Source organism: Acomys russatus, chromosome 24 (genome assembly GCF_903995435.1).
Source record: "Acomys russatus chromosome 24, mAcoRus1.1, whole genome shotgun sequence".
NCBI lineage: Eukaryota > Metazoa > Chordata > Mammalia > Rodentia > Muridae > Acomys > Acomys russatus.
The window spans coordinates 32,137,900-32,159,160 of NC_067160.1; the positions used below are offsets into that span (position 1 = coordinate 32,137,900).

At 43.7% G+C, this 21,261-nt stretch overlaps 1 protein-coding gene across 3 annotated transcripts in view; it reads right to left on the reverse strand.

The window, feature by feature from the left end:
- Nucleotides 1–21,261, reverse strand: part of Fmnl2 (formin like 2) — a 287,984-nt gene that overhangs the window by 56,536 nt on the left and 210,187 nt on the right. For all 3 annotated transcript variants that reach the window (XM_051166486.1, XM_051166484.1, XM_051166485.1), the window contains 3 exons: nt 17,829–17,937; nt 13,097–13,173; nt 11,614–11,707 (listed from right to left, as the gene is read on the reverse strand). In XM_051166486.1, coding sequence (XP_051022443.1) covers nt 11,614–11,707; nt 13,097–13,173; nt 17,829–17,937 — 280 coding nt within the window. The remainder of the gene's footprint in view (nt 1–11,613; nt 11,708–13,096; nt 13,174–17,828; nt 17,938–21,261) is intronic.

Genomic DNA, 21,261 nt, shown 5'->3' on the forward strand with positions numbered 1-21,261 from the left:
TGACAGAATGGTCACTGGACGGAGAAACTGCTCTTATCTCTACTGCTGATGACAGGCTGACTGTCTGCAATGATCAACAGTGATGCTGGAAAGTTGACTGTCCAGCTTTGAAGAGACTAGATGGACCAGACCGTCGGATTTCCTGCTTCAAAAAGCAGTTTGTTGGATGTTTTGGGCCAATAAGGCTGAAGACTGATTGCCCCAATGAAGGAGAGAATCCGGTGACTATCCAGGTGGTCTGCTCTCTCTGTCCTATGCAACTTGGAAGTTGCCCACCAGCACTTCCTTTATTAGATAGATTTTCCTTCTTGGGTCTCTGATGGGATTGAAGACTAGATAGCCACAGTGTTACTAGAAGCTTTAGTTTAAGAATTAAAAACACATTTATAGATTGATAATTGCAATTTCTCATAAAAGAAAAGGACTCTCTTTGGTAGGATAGTGGAATACTTTCTCTCAGGTTAACGAGTATAAAAGGACTTGGTTATATATTTGATACCTGATGATTATGTATATATGTATATGTGTGTATATAGTTCTTAATTTTTTTAAAAGAGAAGGGGGATGTGTGGGAAAGATTAAGCTTTGTCACAGGTGGAAGCAATCTTGGCGGGCTTTACCCTTGGGGCACCCCATGAATACCTTGTGACAGACTGAGTGGAGCATCCTGGGCCTGGAATTCAGGAAGCAGACCTGGGAACCCCAACTGGGCTTTTGTTTTTCTAATTGACCCTCAACAGGAGGAGGAGACTGCCCTTCCCATGTGACTCAGGCAGGTGGGGAGGAGAGAACAACAGGTTCAGCCCGGGCTTGGGCGCGTATGGAGCAGCGGAGAGGCTGGACCAGTACACGGGCCAGAGAGACACCTAAGGACCTGTCCTGTGGAACGGAGACTGGAAGGTTCATTCTTTTGTCCCTTTAACCCTTTTTCCTTCTTGTGTAAGCTAGTTGGGTTGTATAATAAAATTTAATTGTTAAAGAACAGAGCCAACACACAGCTCTTGCTGTTTCTCTTTGGGGCATTCTTTTCTTTCAATAATATGAAATGAGGACACATGTGCCAACTGCTTTACAGTTGCCAGAGGGCATGGGTTTAGAAGCAACACCCTGTTTTTAAAGTGGCCACCCCATTAAGAAAATGAACCTCCTCTTCGTATAGAGGCCAGGAAGGGCTCTGCATTAAAGTTAGAATGAGCAAGAATGGCTCCCATTACTGCCAGTCAGGTCACCAGATGTGCCTCTGAGCACCTTGGTCCTCTCTGCGCTCTCTCTCTCTCTCTCTCTCTCTCTCTCTCTCTCTCTCTCTCTCTCTCTCTCTCTCCCCTTTACTACTTCAATTGCTTTTCTTTTTGCTCCCTCAGAATCACAGAGAAAGAAGGCCCTGCAAACTTTAGAGTGAAGTCAAATAGCAGCTGGCTGTCAGTGGAGGAAGAAACTAAGGATTCTGAAACATCAATGGCAAATTCTGAAACACACCACCCAAGCCAGGCCACACCTTGCCCCATCAGAGTGATCTCATATTGGGTCCACCACTAGGTGGCTTTCGGGCTAAAACTCAAGAATAATATCTTTACTAACAGAAGTTGTTTAAGTAGCCAGGGATTGTAGACCAAAGTTCCTTTGCTGTTTCCTGGCTTGGAGGCTTGGGAAACGTGATGACTGTGTGTGTTAGTAGCTCGTGACCCCTTTCATGAGCACTCCCCATGTTCTTTTCCCAGGCCTGGGATAACGCCATTAAAAGACCACCTTGGTACAAAGCAGCATCCTTAGTTCTCTTCACCCGGTATGCCGGAAAATAATGTGCTCTTCGCACCAGGGTACCCATGTCCCCACCCTGGTACTGTCACTATGTTACCTTATACAGTACAAACGGTTTCATGAACAAACTGATTAAGTTAAGGAGTTTGAGATCAGGATATTATCTGGATTGGTTGGCAGTTATCATGAGGTTCCCTAAAAGAAGGAAGCCAAAGAACTAGAACATCAGATGACAGAGAGAGACAGAAAGAAGTACTATGCTGCTGGCTGGGGAGTTGAAAGACGGCATGAACCCAAAAGTATTGACAATAAAAAGCAAAGAGACAGGCTTTGTTCTGGACTCTGTAGAATACTGATGCATTGATTTGTTTTATAGTGGGCTACACAGGACTATTAAGATTAAAATTTTTAAAAAGGGGGTGTTTTAAACCCACTAAGTAGCAACTAATGCCTGAGGCAGGCAAGCATAGAAGCACTCCCATGTAATCAAAGCACCCGCAAGACTGAGACAAGAAATGTTTAAGCCAGCCTGGAACACCTAACAAGTTTGAAGCCCTCTGTCAAACTGATGAGATGGTGGTGGTGGTGGTGATGATGATGATGATAATGACGACGCCGACAACGCCTAACTGATTCTTATTTATCTTAAAGTCAGGTACATTTGTCTCACAGTCCTTCTGATCCATCAGCTTTAAACACACACACACACACACACACACACACACACACACACACACACACATTCATCTTGGCCAGCATCCTCCATTTACCTTTTCAGAGCCTACCATTTCAACAGTCAAAAAATATATTCACTTGTTCAACTAGCCTATGAGGCTCCCCTTTTAGGGGAGGGGCTGCAGTCTAATTTTAATTTCCAGTGTTCACCAATGCTCCTGAGAAAGAGTTCACTTAGTATTTTTCAGTAAGTGAGTCTGACTCAGTCTTTAGTCAGCAGGACAGCGGTGTTCACTTTCTTACTAGAGGATTAAGACACTAATGTCATAATTTGGTCATTACCAGGAAAGGAACTTAGAAGCCCCAGGCAATGTTTCCTTGCACCTCTAGGTAGACTCTCAAAACCACTCACTTGAAAAAAGCATCTTTCTTAGCATCAGTCAAAAAGTCTATCAAACCAGGTAGTGGTGGCGTACACTTTCAATCTCTGCACTTGGGAGGCAAAGGCAGGCAGATCTCTGAGTTTGAGGCCATCTGGTATACAGAGTGAGTTCCAGAACAGCCAAGGATACACAGAGAAACCCTGAGCTTTTTATCATGAGGAGAAATCAATCATTGTTTTGAACAAAGAGGATAAAGGAAAATGAGAAACAACTGAAATCTGTAGGTAATTCCCCTACAGCTGTTAAGGAAATGTGATACTTGGTGCTGAGTGACAGTCTGTCTGCACAGAGAGATGTCTAGGCCTAATGAAGCTCCAACATCGGAATTGTTCCCAGGGGGGCTGGCATGTGCAGGTAATTGAAAGGGAAGACCCACCCTGAGTGTGGGTTGCACCATCCAATAGCCTGGAGACTGAGAAGTGAAGAAGATGGAAGAGGAAACTAGCATGTGCAGGCAAACACCATTCTTTCTGAGTAAGTGTGAATATGGCTGCTGCCACCACCCATAAACATTATACAAACATTATAGCTTATTTGGCTTTTTAGTGTGTACTCAACACCAGCGACTCTCTAGGGAGCTCCAGACTCTAGCAGCAGATTGAAGCTCCTGGGGCATCAAGCATTACCCACTGGCAGCTACCAGATTCTCTGCCTCTTCAGCAGGCAGTACGCTATTGTTGGACTCCTTAGGTCCTACAATGATGTATTACCAATCCAGCAAATCCCCTTTTATAAATATGCATATATTTTATTTATATTATATAAATCACATAATGTATGCGTACCTTATAAAAGGAGATTTATTGGATCACACACATTACCCCTCCCATCTCACCTTGGACTGAAGTTGGTCTGAGTATCTCACTGGTAACAAGAGAAAACAAAATTCACTCTGCATGACTTCTGAGCCTGTCTTTGGTACATGCTCTTCTGATGCCCTTCCTACAGCACTCTCAGTAGGCTGCCAGATGCCATGACCTCGAGCAGTTCTACAAGGGCAACTAGTTGACAGTACAAGCTGAGCAGAGCTTTCAAGAAATCATAGACCCCAAAGTAGATGCCTCAGTGAAGAAGCTGGTCAATTCTCTGAAAGACCCTAGACAGACTAGACCCAGATACAAGAGAAGCAGTGACAGCCTCAGATATCTCAGCCTGACCCTGGGCCCGCAGAAGCTGAGAGCTCAGTAAAACTACCGCTAGGGTTCTGCGTTATCCACACACAACTACCACCACATCGGTAAACAGAGCCGCGTAGTAGTGTCAACACTGCGTACGACTTTGCTTCCCACACTCCAGAAATCAGAGCGGCCACAAGTGTCTTGCTGAATTAGATAACCTAGTTCAAGGATGGCATCTTGAGATGCATACAGCACTCTAGGATGGTGGCTCCCATGGCTTGAGAGTTGAAAGTACTCTTCTTCCTACCTTTAAAGTGTTTAATACTTCCAGAGTTACTTGGATGCTGGCACCCCTAAGCATACCCCCAGGAGCTGTCAAATGGCAGCACCTGTTAAAACAGCAGCACCTCCTCAGTCTGTAGTTGTCCTCACAGGAGCTGTCCAGAGTGGTGGCACCTCCTCTCCAGCATCCCCAAGCGGTTCTAAAGCAACAGTGCCCCAGTCAAAGCGAATTGTGGCTGGGAATGTTTTCCATCCGATTCCATGGGCTCAATGTAGGGAAAAGGGGGTGGGAAAAAAAAAAAAACTCACCAATCCCTGAGCTCCCAAAGCTCAAGACTTAAAATTTCACCAATCCTCACTCTACAAATCTCTGCCCTGAAAAGCTCTTCCCCCTAAGAAATCCTATGTAAAGCCCTTGTCTGTTTATTTTTCTGCTGCCCTCTTCTGGGAGACTGGGCGGCCAACCCTGGATGCGTCCCTTCTCCCTTGACCCTCTCGATAAATCTCTTTTATGAGAGTTGTTGCTTGGTGTGACTCATCAGAAGAAAACAAGCAATGAAGCAAAGAAGTGAAGATGTGAAGAAGGAAAGAACTAAAACAGCACTGAGGCTCCTGAGCTCCTCAGCTCAGCTGGGGAAACCCTCCCCTGGGAGCTGCAATGGCTCTGCTGAGGAGGCCTCCTCTCAGAACTGTGTGGTTCCTGAACTCCTGTGTTTCAGGATGCCCTTCCACTGGGACACTGTCCCACCTCAGAGCTGTGTGGGCTCCTAGGCTCCCAAGTCCCAAGATATCCTTCCATCCAAGCTAGAAGAACAACAGATGGCCCATGCTAGATTTATAACCCCATGACCTTAAATACTGATGAAGTCAATGAAATTGAACTCAGAGAGATTCTGGGAACACACGAAAATGCCTGTTCTTTATTCCTGTCCAGTTTGGACCACTGTGAATTAACTCTTGACAGGCTTTCTTAAATCAAGTTAACAGGGCATAGTACGCGTGCTCTCAGATGCCCAGTAGCTAGACCACATCAACCTTCTTAGGAAATCTTCTAGCATCTGGGTGGGGACAAACACTACTGCCAAGAGTCTTGCATACAAAAGAGCTGGTGGCCTTGAGTGACTCATTTTAGAGGGTTCTGGGTGTCTATCCTGGAAGTTCAGAAGTGGGAGGGGTAGGGCGTTCACTAACCAAACTAGGGCTTTTTTTTTTTCTCCTCAGTCAGATGTTGTCATTATAGAAGCAGTTGAAAAACAGTTATAACTGATCTGGAATCCCGAAGAAGGTCAGGGATACTTTCTAGCACCCTAGGAGACCTGGTGGTTCAAAACCATCAAGGTTTTATCAATGGTGTCACAGCAGACTACTCTATCTCTGTCTTCTGGGCTTTAGTCCTTTCTCTATGACCCCAAGTAAAAGCTTGCTTTGCCATATTTTGAAAGTGCCTTTTAAAAGCAGGGCAACTTCTCAACTATACCCACAAATATAATGGGAAGTGAAAGGAAGAAGGTTACAGAAAAGGAGAACAAGTTATAGGCTGAAAACATGTAGTAATTGAACTAGACACAGCCTGAATCTACAGTGAGGGCTGGTCAAGTCCATCACAGTAAACAGGGTTTTATGAGCCCATGGGTTTCTAGGCAAAGTCCATGCTGTTTGGGAGGAAAAATTAGCAAGACCAGAGCTCCAAACAGTGCTGAGGGTGGCGCAGCTCAAGGCAGCATCCATAGGCTATCCACAGACCAGCACACCAGCAATGCCTGCCGTTCTCTAAGGCAGAGAACACTCGAGGCTCCTTGTCATCTCTCCTTTTTTTTTTCTTGATCTCCTTTATCTATGCTCTCTTCAGTATGTTAGAGTAAGATTCTGTTTCTTGCAAATAACTAACTAACACAAACACCAAAGGTATTTCCGGAATTCCAAAATCGTCTCTATCTCACAGATTCAATGCTGAAAAAAATGTATACAGCCATGCAACTAAGAACAAACTTCAAGAAGATGGTTCTAAGCTGGGTATGGTGGCCTGGCCTATGCCCTTTAATCCCAGGACTTAGGAGACCAGAGGCAGGTAGATCTCTGTGAGTTCAAGGCCAGCCTGGTCTACTAATTAGCGTCTAGGACAGCCAAGGCTGTTACACAGAAGAAGCCCTGTCTCAAAAGACAAAAACAAAACAACAAAAAGAAGATGGCTGCATGTCTTTTCATATGGCTAAAGGAACCAATAAGGGGAAACAGATGGCCTCTTGTTCTCACCCTGCTCCTCATTTCAGGAGCATAAATTTTCATGAGGAGACACTTCAACACCCAAACCAGATGCACTAATTCCTTTTATTTAATTATTCTTGGAGGAAAGAATTTGAGGACTACAGTGGCTGGTTACTAATGATCTAGTCTTCAACCACTCACCCTCTTGTTTCAGGATACAAGCTGCCGCCGGAAGTTCTGTCACTAAAGCTCACTATCATTCACACTGAGGTAATGCATGTGCTTACTCAGCTGTTTTGGCCTTAGACTCAACCTCATCAAAATAAGCCAGTGGCTCTCAACCTTCCTCATGCTGAGGGCCCTCATGTTGTGATGAACTCAACTGCAAGATTATTTTTGTTGCTGCTTCATAACTGTAATTTTGCTACTGTTGTGAATCATAATGTACATATTTTTGGAGATTTTGGAGTTTGCCTCTATCTGTCAAAAGGGGTCACGACAGGGGTTGAGAACAATTGCGATAAGCAATATCCTCTAAAGCTGGGTTAATATCCTTTAGATTACCTTAAGTTGTGTGCTCTCTATTCCTCAGCACAAACTTTAGATGTGAAAACACTCAGGGCAAGACTCTTGAAAACAAAATGACGACAAGCAAGATGATTGGTAAAAGTGCTTGCAATGCAAGTCTGGTAACTGAGGTGTGGAGGGTGAGATGGAAGGGAAGAATCAGCTCCCGTAGGCTGACCTCTGACCTCCACACGTCCACCATGATGTGAGCATTGGTTTGACATCTTTCCCACCCCAAACCTCTCGCTCTCCTGATCTAGCTCTCACATGCACACACTCGCAGTACTAACAAGCTCTTTAAAAAGAGAGTTATTATCAGTATCTTTAACATTAACCGAACCATGAGAAAAGGAGTGATCCTATGTATCAAGAGCCAAAAACACCTTGCTTTGTTTTGAATTTGTGTTAACCTACATCTCATCAAATTAGACAGAAGGAGCATATTGGCTCAAGAAAGAGAGGGAATAATTCCTGCCACATACTAAAGGTGAGCATTCTCTGGTGTGGCATGGTCCTCTCTACCACAAGAGGCACCATGAATGTTATACACTGACCAAAACATGCCCAGGCATTCTACAAGAGATTTGTAATGCTGCATAAAGCATTACCTACAAGCTTCCCTAAATCCAGAAGTCTCTAATGACATTTCTGGCTAAAAAGACTAAAGGAAACAACCTTTGCTATGACATGTAAGAAAACAACTGACTCACATACATAAAGAGAGAAGAAAAAAAAAAAAAAAAAAAAAAAAAGAAAGGAATTCAAGGAACATTGATCTGAGTAGCATGATATTTTGTCCAGCAGCTCTAGGTAAATGCAGGCAAAGAACACACACACCTGTGTGGGGTGCTCAACCACCGTGCCACGATCTCTCAGATGCAAAGGTAGAAACAGAACCTAAACCACCAGAACTGTAGTGAGAATTTTGGTTTAAAAAACAAAACAAAACATAGAGAGGGGCTGGAGAGATGGCTCAGAGGTTAAGAGCCCATGTTGCTCTTCCAGAGGTCCTGAATTTAATTCCCAGCAACCACATGGTGGCTCACAACCATCTGTAATGAGATCTGGTGCCCTCTTGTGGCCTGCAGGCACACATGCAAGCAGAACACTGTATGCATACATAAAAACACACACAGAGAGGAAGAGAGAGAGGGGAAGAGAGAGAGAGAGAGAGAGAGAGAGAGAGAGAGAGAGAGAGAGAGAGAGAGAGAGAGAGAGAGAGAGAGAGAATGTTTTCGTTTTAATCCCAGGTGTATGGATATGAGGCTGCTTAACAACAGATAACTATGATTTGTCTCCTGCTCTAGTGTGGTTTTGCCTTGTGTATTTCTGCAAGTGTGTAACTATTGAAAGTCTGCAAACTTTCCAAGGGTATATGTTTTTGGTTTTGGTTTGGTTTGGTTTGGTTTGGTTTGGTTTGGTTTTTCGAGGCAGGGTTTCTCTTGTAATCTTGGCTGTCCTGGACTTACTTTGTAGACCATGCTGGCCTCGAACTCATGGAGATCCACCTGCCTCTGCTTCCCGAGTGCTGGGATTAAGGGTGTATAGCACTAAGCAGGGCTTTTAGAGGGTATATGCATAAGGCTTCAGAGGCAGGGTTGTTGCTGGTTGGTGGTTCGATGGTATGCAAAGAAGCAACAACAAGAAGGAATTAGATATCCTGATGGCAAAGATCAAACTTGCCCCAAGGAACTGGAAGCCATAAGTAACAGAAAGTAGTCTAACACTAAGGACACACCCCCTTCCTCTTTATCCTTTTTTTTTTCCCCTCTCCTATCTAGTACGAAGGGGTTAAAGGGGTGGAAATGGGGTGAAGAAGGGTAGGAAAAAAGGAACCCACAAAGTAGCAAAAGCGCTGGCTACAAGAACAGACAAAGGATTCCAGAAACGGCGCCTTTGGTTACAGCTTTAAACATACATAGGTCATAATTCCACTTCCATCACTCCCTGCCAGTGACTGGATTTAGGAGTTCCTTTTTATTCAACTAAGTGTGTGCTGTCCCCTAAGTAGTTAAAAACATGCACATTCTAACGTGACTCAACTGTGCATGTGCCTGTGTGTCTTCCATGTATTAAGTATGATAAGACAAAACCAAAGCATCTAAGGGGCAAGCTTTGATTCATATCTAATATAGTTTTAATATATAATTTGACTAACAATATAATCAGATTATTATTAAAGTTATTATTACAGGATAGGAGATATATTATAGCTACAGTCATGAATAAGTGTGAAGTAGATGCTTTCATTGTAGATAGGACTTAGTATGTGATATTCTCAAGTATGGCCTCATGGTGAGGATTTGGGGATTACATCAGCAACATATGATACTTACCTTGCATTTTAAAATCATCCTGTGATTTGTAGATATAAAATGTATATATACATGTATACCTGATATATAGATTCACAGATATACATTATTTCCTCTGGAGTTCATTTGTTGTAGAAGCCACATGTGAACATAAAGATGCCGAATTACTCATTATCCTCTTAGAATTCAACCACTATTTCATTGAGGCCGAATAGCTTTACTTTTAAAGGCATTATTTGGTGGTCCTCTTGGTTGGCAATAAAAACACAGGTATGTATCAGACTCATTAGGCACTGGCTAGGGAGAGAAGCCACTGACCAAGGGTAGCAGTGTGTACCCACTGCTCACAGGTTAACTCCCCAGCCATGACAGGGTCACAGCAGCCCCCTCTCTGTCCAGCACGCCCACTGATGGGCCCATGTGGCTTTGGGTATACCAGCTATCTGAAGTTCCTCTCTACAATTAAACCCCGAAAGATGGGCATGTAACTGGCTCTGCCCTGCAGCAGAGCTGGTGCTCACGAACCATACCCATATCCTTCCCTGGAGATGCTCAGTAAAGATGGCAGAGCATCTGGAAGCCCCCCCACCCCCTGGGAGACACATCTTTAATCAGCTTGACTTGAAGATTGGCTGGTTGGTTGACTGATTAAGACCTGGCCTCTCTACATTGCCCTGGAAAGTCATCATATAGACCAGCCTGCCCTGGAACTCATAGAGATCCACCTGCTTCTATCTGCGAGTGCACCACTATGCCCAGCTAGCTTGAGTCTTTTTTTTTTTTTTTTTTTTTTTTTTTTTTGAGGTGGTTGGTTTTTCAAGACAGGGTTTCTCTGTGTAGCTTTGACTCAATTTGTAGACCAGGCTGGCCTCAAACTCATAGAGATCTGCCTGCCTCTGCCTCCCAAATGCTGGGATTAAAGGCATGCACTATTACCACCCACTGCTAGCTTGAGTCTTAAGCCAGAAATATTTGGAAGTAAATAGTACTGCCAGGCTAAGAGATACCTTGGCTGAGGTTTCTATCAGAACCTGGGGCTCTGAGTGCCTTCAACATTCTCCCAGGGCTGTTTGTAATATTCCCTATTTAAAGTGGCCTGGGATGTGAAGCAGACACTAGGTATATAGAGGCAGTCTGCTTGGACACAGCACTGCCGACTACACCAAAGGAAAACTGGCTACTTCCTTACTAGAGATGCCTTGATATTTTCGTAGCAGACTCATTCATATCATATTATCTATGTGTAATGGCGTCTATCTTCTCTCCCACTAGTGCAGGAAACAGAACCTGGGATAAATGCCATACCACCTACCCTTGATACCACTGAACCATATCTCCAGCCCTCAGTCTCTATTTCAACCAAGTATGTCCATTGCTTTGTCATTGTCATCGTCTTCGTAGTTGTCGTTGTTGGGTTTTTCTTGTTGGGGGGAACATCAGAGTCTCATGCAGCCCAGACTGATCTGGAACTATGTAGCCAAATCATCATTTTACATACAATCTACCCCAGATCCAGTTTTAACTTTTCTTCGTGTGTGTGTGTGTGTGTGTGTGTGTGTGTGTGTGTGTATGTGCGCATGCGCGTGTGCGCGTGTACGTGTGTGCGTGTGTATATGCCTGCAACAGTACCTCTCAGTTGAGGATTACGAAATCCTACAGTGGGTGTCCCTATTTGACAGGTTTGGTGGGCTTCATATAGACAGAATGTAGCAAAGCAATGAAAACAAGTAGGATTTAGAAGAAGTAACAATGATGAAAGAGTTCATAAAGTTTACACTGTAAAAACCTTAAGTTGTCAGGCACAGGTGGTGCACACCTGTAATCCCAGCATTCGTGAGGCAGAGGCAGGCAGACCTCTGTGTATTTGAGGCCAGCCTGGTATACAAAGCAAGTTCAGGACAGCCAGGGCTATTACACAGAGAAACCCTGTCTGGGGGAGTGGGGGGGGGGGCACAAACCCTTAATTCAATGTATATGTATAAAAGCTTGTTTGCCAAATGACTGTTTCCCATGCTCCAAAGGAGAACAAATATTGTAAATAGTTATAACAGAGAAGGAAATGAGACACCCAAAGAAAGCTTTCTTCAGCTATGTAAGACACCTAAACTAAAATCACTGCTGCTCTCTAGGTAATGCCTCGGGGAGAATCAGCTGTTTATGCTCCCTTAGTCTTAGAATCGACAAAAAGGTGAATCACTCTATTCACAGATGTGAGACATTTGTAAGCTCTTATCAAATCATGCATCCTACCTCCTTGAAGTTATCAAAAGCTGATAAAATTATTTCATGCCCTCCTCTGACAAGACAAACGGCTGCCAACAGCTCTAAGACAAGAGCTTTTGTTCTGTCAAAACAAGAAGGGGAAAGAAAAACATAAATCACTGAAAGAGACATCATGAGTCAACCGCTCCTTCCGGGATGAGCAGTTGAGGAACATAGCACTGGCCAGCACATTCGTTACGCCTCCCGTAACTAAAGGCCCCAGCACATTCTGAGCCCTTCCTATGTATGCAGTCTGCAGTGAAGGGGGGGGGGGGGTACGACGGTCAGTTTTAACTGTCAAGAGTATAACATGGTAAAATTCAAAATCAGCTGGAATTCCTGTTTTGCATTTCTCTTGCAGAAACAGAGCCATAAAAATCCCACATGACAAGTTTCTAGTATTTCTTCTTCTTACACAGGAGACCAGAAAAGTGTCAGATTACAGCTGTATTAACATAAAAATATTTTCTCTGACTCAAGAAAATAAAGTTGTATCTGAAATCATTTTGGAAGAAGAAGCTAAAGATGAATTCAAAGTTTGCAAATAAAATGTGAAGAAAGAAACAGCATTGTTCCTTCATCATAAGACTTCTTTAGTATTTCATCTTTATTCTAGAATAAATATTGCCAACCTCTTAACAAAGACTGTTCTGATACCCCACAATGCCGATTGTCTTAAGAAAAATGGGTAACGACTGTCCTGTGGTGGAAGGCACAGACAAGGAAGCATGGCTATTTTGGATTTTAGTAAACTACAAAAGCAACCACAAAACCAACATATACAGTATGTATATAGGACTTTACAATTTGTATTCCTTTCTAAATTAAAAGCTCCAATTACAATAATTTTTTGAGTAATTAATAGTTTTTAGATAATTCAGTTCTTTAAAAGGTATTTAAAGGATGGTGTTAGCACAGTGGAAATGCAGAAATCACCACAAGACAAAATACAACAGCCAAAAAGCAAATAGTAAAATAACTACAACATGCCATTCTGGCCTTGGTGGCATGCATAAAAGGAAACGGTGCCCACGCAGGTATCTGAGTTTGTGCTTCTTCTGTTCATGACTAAGCTACGTGTGTAACGATAACAAACACAAATCAGGGTACAGTAGGCTGCTAGGCGTTCGTGTCAGCTGGTGTAGCTAAACTCTTGTCAAGACTCTTCCAGTCTCCACGCCTGAGTGAACTGGGAACCCAGACCTGCCCATCAAAATTTTCAGAAGACTGAAAGGTAAAAAATCAGAATAAAGAGCAAGAGCTGTCCCTAGTGCTCACCTCTGCTCCCTACAGGAATGTAATGGAGGGTTGGGGGGAGTCTACACAGACAAAGGGTGTGTGGCCAGTCTCTCTCTGCTAGGGGAAGCCAGCTACTCTCGGAAGTTTTTCAACTCTAAAATGCTTAAAACTGCTGACTAGCTCTCTGCTTCCCTGGTAAGATTTAGACTTGAACATTACAAAAGATGCTTACCTGGGATTCTTGTTGTTCAGACTTAGTGCAATCTCATTGACAGCATGTGGATGAGACATGACCATGTTGAAACCATACTGAAATGCAGAGGGAAAAGGAATGAAGCATTACAAGTGAAGATTTAATGTTAATTAAAAAGCAAAAACAAAAACCAAAAAACCAACAAGCGCTTGGGCTGGCAGCATAGCTCAGTGAAGAGTCTGCCTCCCATGAGCAGGAACCTAGATGCAATTTCTAGCACTGCCAAACCCCACGGACAATCCTACTTCATGTAGCTCATGTCTTCTACCAAGGCAGCTGAGCTCACCAGTGTCAGAACATGGAAATGATGCCAACAACAGTACTTTGAGCAAGAGCTTCCACCCATTATTTAGGAATGAACTACACATTTTTCTTTTTTTCCCATTTATTTATCTATCCATCTATCCATCTATTTATTTATTTAATCACTTTACAGCCTGATTGCAGGCCCCTCCCTCCTCTTCTCCCTCTCCCACCCTCAAACCCCTCCTGCTCCCATTTTCCTCTCCCCTTCTTCTCAGAGAATGGAGGCCCCCCGCCCCCATGGGTACCAACCCACCCTGGCACATCCATTTGCATCAGGACTAAGCAGTGGGAAAGCGCCAACCCCTGACACTATTAATGATACTCTGCTGTGCTTGCAAACAGAATGCTAGCATAACTGTCTTCAGAGGCTTCATTCAACAGCTGATGGAAATAGATGCAGAGATGCACAGTCAAATAATAGGCCAAGCTCAGTGAGTTCTGTGGAGGAGTGGGAGGAAGAAAATGAGAGAGCCTGAGGGATCAAGGACACCACCTGAAGACCTACAGAGTCAACTAACCTGGACCCATGGGGACTCAGAGACTGAACCACCAACCAAAGAGCACGCAAGGGCAGGACCTAGGCATGCCCCCCACCACCACCACACACACATGTAGCAGATATGCAGCTTGGCCATCATGGAGATCCCCTAACAATGGGAGTGGGGCTGTCTCTGACTCTGTTGCTTGACTCTGGATCCATTTCCCCTAACTGGGCTGCCTTGCTAGTGTTTTTCATTATAAAACTAGGAAAAGACTGTACTCTAAGCGATTCAAAAACTTTTGTACTCATTAAATCATTTTGAAGACCAAACAAAACCAAGCCCTGGTTGAGTTCCCAAGATCCACCCAGGTCAGTTTACTCTGCATGTCAAAGACAAAGCCTTGAAATCTGAATTTTTCAGGCATGCAGGATGACTCCACCATGCACCTAGGGTTGGCCGTTCCCTGCTTCTACCCCACCTCCCACTACCGCCACCACCTCAGCAATGGCCACTGCAATGCACACTTCTCCATCACTCCATGCAAACAAGTTGTTCTACTCGTATGCTGAGCAACTATTGTCTTTTCTAAATGCACACACAGCTTTGCTCTTCTTCTTCTCACACTGAGAAAATATATTCAACCAATGCAAAAGAGAAAAAAAATAACAACAACAACAACAACCACCTTTTGAGGCTGAAGCAGGAAAATAACCTGTTAGAGGTCAACATGGGCCACATAGAAAGGCACTGTCTCTAAAAACCAAAAGCTAAAGTAAAACTTTCTAAAGCTCCCTGGCATGTCAGTGTGCCCAGCTTATCTCCTCTCACAGATAACCCTTCTATGCTCCAACCTGAGGCCAGCCCCTCCACCTGACTCCTTGACCTGACTCCTTCTCACCTACTCAAGAGCATTATATGAATTGGCACAGTGACACACAGCTGTAACCCTAGCACTCTGGAAGTGCAGGCATGAGGATTAGAAGTTAAAAGCCAGCCTGGTCTACCTGAAATCCTGCCTCAAAATGACAAAAAAAACCCATGAGATGTTCTGAAAGTTCTGCATGTATATCTATATGAGGGTGTCATATCCCCTAGAACTGGAGTTACAGACAGTTGTGAGCTGCCATGTGGGTGCTGGAATTTGAACCCGGGTCCTCTGGAAGAGCGGTCTCTGCTCCCAATCTCTGAGCCATCTCTCTAGCTAAATGCCTTCAAATACTCAAGGTCTAGAGTTTTCTCTTACTATATGCTCTGGAAGCTACTATCAGGCCTTTCACCTCCCACCCCTGAAACTGTCCTTGCCAAGATCACCACCAGGCTGTCTTCCCTCTACACACTAGCCCAGTATCAAGGATTCTGATATGCTAATTACTTTCAAATACCTCACACCTCCTCCTCCTCAGTATTCAGACTGGCTTATCCAAGTATCAGCTTCAGCTCACTATTTGGATGCTAAATAGACATCTCAATTAAAGTCTACCAAACAGACTTCCTAACGACCTCTTCTCAAATCTGCTGGTCCTACAGTGGAGGGCAACTTCATTTTACAGGCCCCAGCATGAACCCTTGGTACCACATCAATTATTCACCTTCTCCCTCAGTACACACCAGATGCTGTGGCCCTCACTATCCCTCCAAAGAGATCCAGAACTTAGTCACTTTTCTCATCTCTCCTCCTGTGACTCTGAACCACATGACCACCGACATTCACCCACGTTACTGCCAGCAACCTGTGAAACAGTCTACCTCCTCCTGCCGCTGCACACAGAGGCCAGTGCTAAACATAGAAGACATAATGATCCCGTTAAAGCGGTTGTCACATTTCACCCTCAGAAGGCCTTGGTGGTTTCCTATTTGTAATAAAGCTGTATCTTTCACTGGCCTTTAAGATTCTACAAAAAAATCCCTGGTATATTTCCGCTTCCATCTTCTCTTCTCCTTACTCCTCACTCACTTTTCATAAATACTGCCTCCTCAGTGACACTCTCCTAGATGCTAAGCTATGGAATCTAAAACTGTGTGTGTGTGTGTGTGTGTGTGTGTGTGTGTGTGTATACACACACACATATATATATGGCACTTTATTCCTATTTCTGAGTATGTTTCCTGTAGTATTTACTTAGTAGTAATAATTCCCTAGGTTCAAAGACTTCCTGGATTCGAACACTGTACAATCCATTAGCCATGAACTATGGAGGCTATTGCTTAACTTCTCAGTTTTCTCAAAAATAAAATGGGAGAATAACACTACCAGTCTCACGGGGATGTGTTGTTGCATAAAAACCTGAGAAGTGCACCGTGTGGTGGCTGGCTTTGGTTCTAGTTGTCGTCGTCGCTAGAATCTGGAATGCTATATATTTGCAGTCCTGCCTTGGTTACCATCTCTGGAAAGTAAGCTCCTGACACATTTTTATGAGCTGCAGCACTATCAATAATTAGAAGACTGGCTCTGTCTAGTGAAGCGCTGAAAACCCCTAGGTGGTGGGGGAAGACATGCTTGCCTTCACACATTCCACTCACACGCCGATGCTGAGTTTGAATGCTAACACAGGCCCTTATGTATCTAGTCTCCTGTAAACTGAATCCTTTTTTTTTTTTTTTTTTTTTTTTTTTTTTGGTTTTTCGAGACAGGGTTTCTCTGTGTAGCCTTGGCCATCCTGGACTCACTTTGTAGACCAGGCTGGCCTCGAACTTACAGCGATCCACCTGCCTCTGCGTCCCGAGTGCTGGGATTAAAGGCGTGTGCCATCACGCCCGGCTATGTATACTGAATCCTTTTGTTTTGTTTGTTTGTTTTAATTTCTTACCCCATTGGTTTATCTACATTCATGGCTCTGTTCCTTCACCCTAGATCCTGCAGGCGCTCATTTTCCACGGTGTTGTAGGATTAACCCAAATGTACATGGCTGCACCATTTCCCAGACAGGTCAACCCACAGTATAACCAGCCAAGGCAGGAATGTGCACTTTGAACAGTGTTCTACATGCTTCCTGTGGAAACTGGGAACCACTGGTGCTAACACACAGTCACCAAAACCTCTTGATTGAACACCTCAGAGGCCAGTGCACTAGGTACCTCTTTACCGCCGTTATAAAGTTGTCCGTCATAACTCACAACTAGAGGTTGACTTCCTGAAGAGCCAGAGTGAACCTGATCACATTTCTACTGTTCAACTCATGGAGTTAAAACCCCAATATCAACCCTTAAACCTCATTCAAGGATTTCAGATGTAACATACTCAAGGGAGGAATGAGAGGGTCGGACATTGCTGCAAGGCCCATGGCTAGAGTCATGTACCCTTCACAGGCACCGTGCAGCCAGTCTCTGCAGGCACCTGCCAATTCCAACTAGAGTCACATAGCCTCCCCTGGCATTGGTCAATCCCAGTTAGTAGCGTAGCCACAGATAGGATTCCCCTAGAAGCCATTAAAAGAGCCTGCAAGCTCTTCCTGGGTGGGTGGGTGGGTGGGGAGGGATCATCATTTTCTATTGATGGTTGACCCATGCATGTAGGCTGTTTCTACAGAATAAATGCTCTTTGCTTTTACATGCTATTTGAGTCTGGGGTCTTCCTTCAGTGATTTTTACACCCTTACACTTCCCATGGTGCTCACAAAATTTTCCCAAATAATGTAGGATAACTTATCACTACATGATAAATTACAAATACCAAAATATACAGCTAGAATGAATAAGACTTTTCTGAACAGAATCTCATTAGATCATGATCTTTACTTCAAAGAGAGATAGAAACATCAACACACACACACACACACACACACACACACACACACACACACACACACAGAGAGAGAGAGAGAGAGAGAGAGAGAGAGAGAGAGAGAGAGAGATATCTGAGTCTGATTACAACAGAATCTTTTACAGGATTGAAGGAAACACATACTTCATAATTCAACACATACCTGATAATTCATGATGGCTCGTAAACACATGATACAGACATGAACATCATCTTTCTTACTCACTAATCTTGAATTTTTCAGGGTTCTTCTGCTTGGCAAAGTGTTATATCTGAAAACAAAAAAGGGGAACTGTCATATAATGACAGACTACAGTGAGCATGAAGCACTTAGAGAGATGCACACTATTTTCTACCTTTACAAGTGCCTACGGAAGAACTGTAGGCACAGCCAGGTGTGGTGGCGCACGCCTTTAATACCGACACTCAGGAGGCAGAGGCAGTGAATCTCTGCGAGTTCCAGGCCAGCCTGGTCTACAAATTGAATCCATGACAGCCAAGGCTACACAGAGAAACCCTGTCAAGAAAGAAAGAAAAAGAAAGAAAGAAAGAGAGAGAGAAAAAGAAAGAAAGAAAGAAAGAGAGAGAGAGAAAGAAAGAAAGGAAGGAAGGAAGAGAGAGAGAGAAAGAAAGAAAGAAAGAAAGAAAGAAAGAAAGAAAGAAAGAAAAAGCTGTAGGCACAAAATGCCAACAGCAACCACTCCAGAGGACAGGCCCCAATGGTTCTGTGAGCCTCTCCCATCTTTCCAGGCTATCTTCCCACTCAATGAAACCCAACACTACACACAACAAGAGAGAGGAGGCATGAGACCTTGTAGCAATCCCAGTTCAGAGCCAGGGGCCCCAGCTAGGTCTACGGAAGCATATGAGTGCAGACTGTACCAGCTAATATAACAACAGGTGAGGAACTGAAATTTAGCTCAATCTTTGACCTCCAACCACTTGACCAGACTTTAAGCATTTCTTCCTGCAGCTGCTCTTAAGTGTCTCTGCCTTAAGAGTTTAAACCCACTCAAAGTCACCCACTAGCAGCTCTGGCTTCACCTTGAGATGTCAGACCCTAAAGCCTCAGCTCCCCACAAGTGCCTCCAAACCTAAGATCCACCCCTCCCACTGTCTGATACGGCAGCTAAAACACAGAGGGAAACACGCTAGCATACCAGAGGTCAAGTGCTTCAGTGCTGTGATTAATTTTATCAACCTTACATCACTAGCGTTTTATCTTAGCTTGCAAGCAGAGTAGAACAGGCAATGTAATGCAACACATATAAAAACAGGTGACACTAAAAGCTTCAGTTCAAGTTCCGCCTCAGGGTAGGAACACAGGATGGGTCATCTCTGTACCTTCAAGCTTCTATTGCACGCATTCAAATCTGTAGCTGGATGGGGTTGGGAGGAGTATAAAGGCAGAAGAGGGAAGACCGGGGATAGAAAAGTATAGGGGAAAGGGATGAATCAGCCGAAACTAAGGCTGCCCGACAAAGCCATAGGGAAACCTGCTACTTTGTAAGCAAATTTTTTAAAAAATCTTTTTTTTTTTTTTTTTGAAGGAGTGGTTCCATTCATGTGAGACAAGCACACAGGCAGAGGGAATAACTTGGGAGCCCAGGACACTACATGATTGAGCTATATATACACCCCCGCTCTCTGAATAATTCACTTAGCCACCTCGGACCCCCCAAACCTCTATCTAGCTGTACCTGTACCCACTTTTTTAAATGAAGAAAATAATCGCTCCCCTTATTAGCCCCTTGATAAAGCCTTGATAACCCACTTCCCCATACAATTCATAACCTAGTCACTTTCCCGTAACCCCACCTAGTACATGACTGTTGACACACTTTCTGGGGGTATCAAAGAGGCTGGGTGAGTTCAGAAAATTGCCAGACAGCCAGGCTGACCTAAGCAATAAGATCATCTCAGTCTACAGCTATAGACTGAGTGTATCGTCCCTGCTACACCCCAAGGATTACCAAAGAACTGCTGCATGCGGGAGCAAGAAGAAGCCTCAAATACATTGAGTTTAGTACAGCGTACGCATCTTGTTATGGGATATAGTTCGAGGGTAGAGCATTTGTATGAATGAGGCTCTGGGATCGATTTCCAGAAAAAAAAAAAAAAACTTTAAAAATATACTTATAAACCGGGCATGGTGGCGCAGGCCTTTAATCCCAGCACTCAGGAGGCAGAGGCAGGCAGATAGATCGCTGTGAGTTCGAGGCCAGCCTAGTCTACAAAGTAAGTCCAGGACAGCCAAGGCTACAGAGAGAAACCCTGTCTCAAAAAACCAACAAAACCAAACACAAAACCAAAAAACCCAACACCCGATCCCCCCCCCCCAAAAAAACCTTATAAGCCAGGTGTGGTGGTGCACACCTTTAATATCCCAGCACTTGGGAGGCAGAGGCAGGCAGATCGCTGTGAGTTCAAGGCCAGCCTGGTCTACAAAGGGAGTCTAGGAAAGTCAAGGCAGTTACACAGAGAAACCCTATCTTGAAAAGCCAAAAAAAAAAAAAAAAAAAAAAAAAAAAGTTTTATTACATGTCAGATAAGAGATAGGAGAGACCTTGGAGCTGAAGAGATGGCTCAGTGGTTAAGAGCATTGTCTACTCTTCCAAACGACCCGGGTTCAGTTCCCAGTACCCACATGGCAGCTCACAACTGTCTGTAACTCTAACTCTAGTTCCAAGGGATGTGACACCTTCACACTAATGCATATAAAATTAAATAAATTAAATATATATTTAATATATATATTAAGAGAGAGGAGAGGAGAGGAGAGGGGAAGAGAGAAGAAGAGGAGAGGAGAGGGGAAGAGAGAAAAGGGGAAGAGAGAAGAAGAGGCGAGGAGAGGAGAGGTGAGGCGAGGGGAGGAGAGGAGATAGGAGACTAGACCCCAGTTTCTTCCTCAGACTCAGGGCCACTGTGTTCTACCAGTTGCTTCTCAACAGCATGACACAGCACTGTTACCATGTGATGATTCTGCTACTACAGGTCCGTGTCTAGTTCCTATGTCAGTTAGGAGAGGCTGGTGATGTTCCTGTCAGTCACATTAGCTCTTACTACCTGCATTCAATCCTACTGGAGACCCCATCAGCATATAGTTTGCCTCGGAAGTTGCATCTGTATGTCTCTTGCAGAAATCCTGTCACTGATCCTCCTGACAAGCATGAATTTCTCTGTTTAAATCTTAAGTCTCATACATTACTTTCTAGAAAATGAAGTTGGTTTTGTTTGTTTATTTTTAACTTAATGGGAAGCTGTGCTTGCTAGTGTAGAGTTCTCATTCTAAAAGAACATCCTCCAGTTAAAGAAAGGAGACTTGAAAACTATCATTATTTTTTGATTTCTGAAAAATACAAAGTATTTTCAGAACATGTAAGGCAAGATTTTAGAGAACATCATGGATTAATATGCTCATCAGTACATTGTTCTGCGTGCACATCTTCCGGAGTTTCACAGTCTCATAATTAGATTTTTGGTTCATTTGCTTTAACTGGCATCTCAAGAAATTACTGTCATTTTTGCTAAGTTTTACATCAATTCCAATGTATGATTGATTCAGTTAATATTATTTGATACATAGGAGGTCCCCC